General features: G+C 34.7%; 1 protein-coding gene across 1 annotated transcript; it reads right to left on the minus strand.

The window, feature by feature from the left end:
• Positions 1-649: 649 nt before the first annotated feature.
• VENTX (VENT homeobox) lies at positions 650-2,438 on the minus strand. The gene is made up of 3 exons (XM_072424864.1): positions 2,198-2,438; positions 1,648-1,904; positions 650-973 (listed from the first exon to the last, which is right to left on the minus strand). The coding sequence occupies exons 1-3, from the start codon at positions 2,436-2,438 to the stop codon at positions 650-652; spliced, it is 822 nt and encodes a 273-aa protein (XP_072280965.1).
• Positions 2,439-3,210: the final 772 nt, after the last annotated feature.

Consider the following 3,210-nt stretch of genomic DNA (forward strand, 5'->3'; position numbering starts at 1 on the left):
CCTAAAACACAGTGGATTCATTAGCCAAGTCAGCCGTTATTGTTTGGCACTTGGTGAGAATATCCCAGTATTGTGTGACATTTTATTTTTTAGTTGCCATTATTTGAATAAAAAAGAATTAATGAGTACCCACTTTTTTGTTATGGTACCAATACTCCATAAGTGTGAAACAGTTGTGTATTGCTTAGCATACGGTGTGAAATTTAATACCGGTGTTGTAATAAAATGTGTGATGGCTTAGAGTAAAATAGATGAACATGTAAAAGCTAGAAGAGTGCTAAATGCCAAACAAATCTAATTTACAATTTATCTGTAATAAACTGTAACAGTAATAGAGATCTAACTGAGGGAAAAAAAGTTTTTTTTCCATTTTAATATAAACTTAGTATGTTTATCTAGGGCAGGTTGGACAATCTGGAAGAGCCATTTACTTAGAAACACTGTACTAAGGTGATAAAAAACAATCCACATACAACCTAAGAATCAATAAACTATAAGAATTTTATTTAGATTACATTAGTTTTTTATAAAGTGCCAGTCATATATTATTTAACCAAACAATTACTTATAATTAAAAATGCATCAATATTAACATAATTTAAAATAAATATTATAACCATTCCAAATGTCCATTTATAACAAATCCAATTTAATACGGGGAGTATCTAGGCCCAGCCGAATCCCTAAATGAGGGTTGCACAAAAAATGGGTATGGGTAAGATCCAAGGTTTGTAGGTGGCGTGGATGATGGAAGATATGGCCTAATTACTGTAGAAGAATGTGGTCCAACATGGGGGGCAGATGCTGGAGAAGCAAGTGGGATGGCCAGTTCAGGGCGTACAGGGCAGGTCGGGGTCTGAAGGTTGGAGTAGCCATAGTAAGGAACGTATAGTCCAGAAAAAAAAGCTTCTACTCTTGCATCTTGACTTTGACGTTTGAACTTCATCCTTCTGTTTTGAAACCATGTTTTAATCTAAAAAAAGATATAAGGGATATGTTAGCACCATTTTCTGATAATATTTTTTTCTATTAAAGAGATGAGCAAAAGCCAATAACAAAACTTAATTTAAGCTAATTTCAGGTGAACAGTTGTGTTTCATTGTCCTGGAAGATACAAGTAAATGGGTACTTTTCCAACCAATATAATTTGACCTTGACCTTGCCATCACCCATTTACTATAAAATATGAATGGAGAATATATTGAAAAATGTACAAGTAGGACACTTTAATGCTGTGCAAAACTCTATTCAAGCCAAAATTTGCAGAATTGGTGTGACAGGATACATTAACATGGCAAATCAAACATATTTTAATGTATCACTAGACTAAGAAACGTCAAGTTATTAATGTAACAAAACAACTGTACAATCCATAGCAGGTATGTGTTACTTATTATTATTATTATTATTATTATTATTATTATTATTATACTTATTACTAATATATTTTAAAATTATGATATATTTGGGATAACTTTTTACTTCCATCTGATTAAATACCTCCTGACAAATTAGGGATAATATGATTTATATTGTCTTATAAAATTTCATGATTGGTCTGATTTACTGTTAGGACTAATTCTTGTGTGATGTTCTATTCTGCCATTACCATGGGTTGGATTGGGAAGGTCAGGTGATTTTGCTTACCTGGGTCTCTGATAATTTCAGCACCTTAGAGAGGCGCTTCTTCTCATTGGATCCAATATATCTGTTCTCCATAAAGCTCTTTTCCAATTCCTGCATCTGCTCTTTGGTGAATCTAGTACGTGACCTTGATGTGGCTTCTTCTTCAGAAAGAGATCCTGGACTTCTAGTACTGTCTGTGTCCGAGTTCTGATGTTCTGAGGAAGGGCTTGGTGTGCAGAGGCGGATTTCCTTAAATGGCTTTCTAAGCATCGCCATGTCTGTCAATAAAAAGAAAATACGTTAAAATGTGCCTAATATATGTTGATATACCTAATATATGCATCTTCATGGCATTAGTATTTTTATAGATATAAAAAATAACTTTAGGATCTAATATACTACTTTATCATTGATCATATACATTACTATTTACGGGGAATCAATATAAATATACATGACATAGTAGTATTTTAGATCTTAAAGTTATGACTACTCCACTTCTATATGAACCAGGGTACTACAGTAAATGGTAGTAGAGATCTTTAAAAAAAATCAGTAGGTATGGCCTTACCATGTGTTTCTGTCTGAGTTTTCTCGACTTGGTACTGTGCTGCTGTGTGGTCAATGCAATTTTCCTTTTCATTGTTGCTGGTAGCTGAGCTTGGTCTATCCATTCCCTGAATGCTGACCTCCTTGAGATTTTGTAGGGCAGATGTACTCGACCTGCATGCCAATAAATCCACATTGGGGTGAGTTGCATTCCTCTGACTGCTCTCAGACAGCCATTCCACGGATGCAAACCTTCTCTCCATTCCTAGTCAGAGCTATAGTGTCTTCTTGCTCAGAGAGGTGCAAACTAACCTCTACATTGTAGACCACACATATTTAAAGTCCTGGGCCAAGGTGGGGTTTAATGAGCCAACACTTGTAATGATACCTATAACAATAGCCTTATTAGGTGTTACTGTCATTTCCATTGTGGTGTGACTGTCACATCCTTTTAATTCCTCCATACAGTAGTTAAATGAGCAGTTGACTGGCTCCAAGCTTAATTCTAGAAGGCTGGCCTTCAATGATACCAGGGGCTTCTAATTGAATCAATATCTTTTTAGGATTACATAGTCTTATATTATTGCTTTAACTCTTTTAAACATGCATTGTCTGGGTGGAAGATAACAGGTCTACTGGAGCCATCTCAATCACTGAGGCTGACTTAAAATTTAATCAGAATTGTTAAAGTTTTCACAATACTTTTCTGAGAGTAATTATTGATTGGATGATATTAAATGTTTACTTAAATTAATCAAATTGAGCAATTTTTTTTTTATTTGAAGAAGAGCACTTAGCCAAAGATCAGTGTATGGTCATACTACAACCCATAGCTACCAACCACTTCCACCAGTACTGAATGATCTAAGCTTAGGAAAGAAGAGTTAAAGTTTGCGTATTTCATTGCTCATTGTGCCACATTGGTGGCATACCCTGATTATTTTATGCAATTTGATTTGAGATGTGATAAGCTTTGTAGAGCAGACCAAGCAAGCATTGTTATAGAGGGATATATAAGGTATAATTAGTTCCTCA

The sequence above is a fragment of the Pyxicephalus adspersus genome, chromosome 10, assembly GCF_032062135.1.
Source record: "Pyxicephalus adspersus chromosome 10, UCB_Pads_2.0, whole genome shotgun sequence".
Classification (NCBI taxonomy): domain Eukaryota; kingdom Metazoa; phylum Chordata; class Amphibia; order Anura; family Pyxicephalidae; genus Pyxicephalus; species Pyxicephalus adspersus.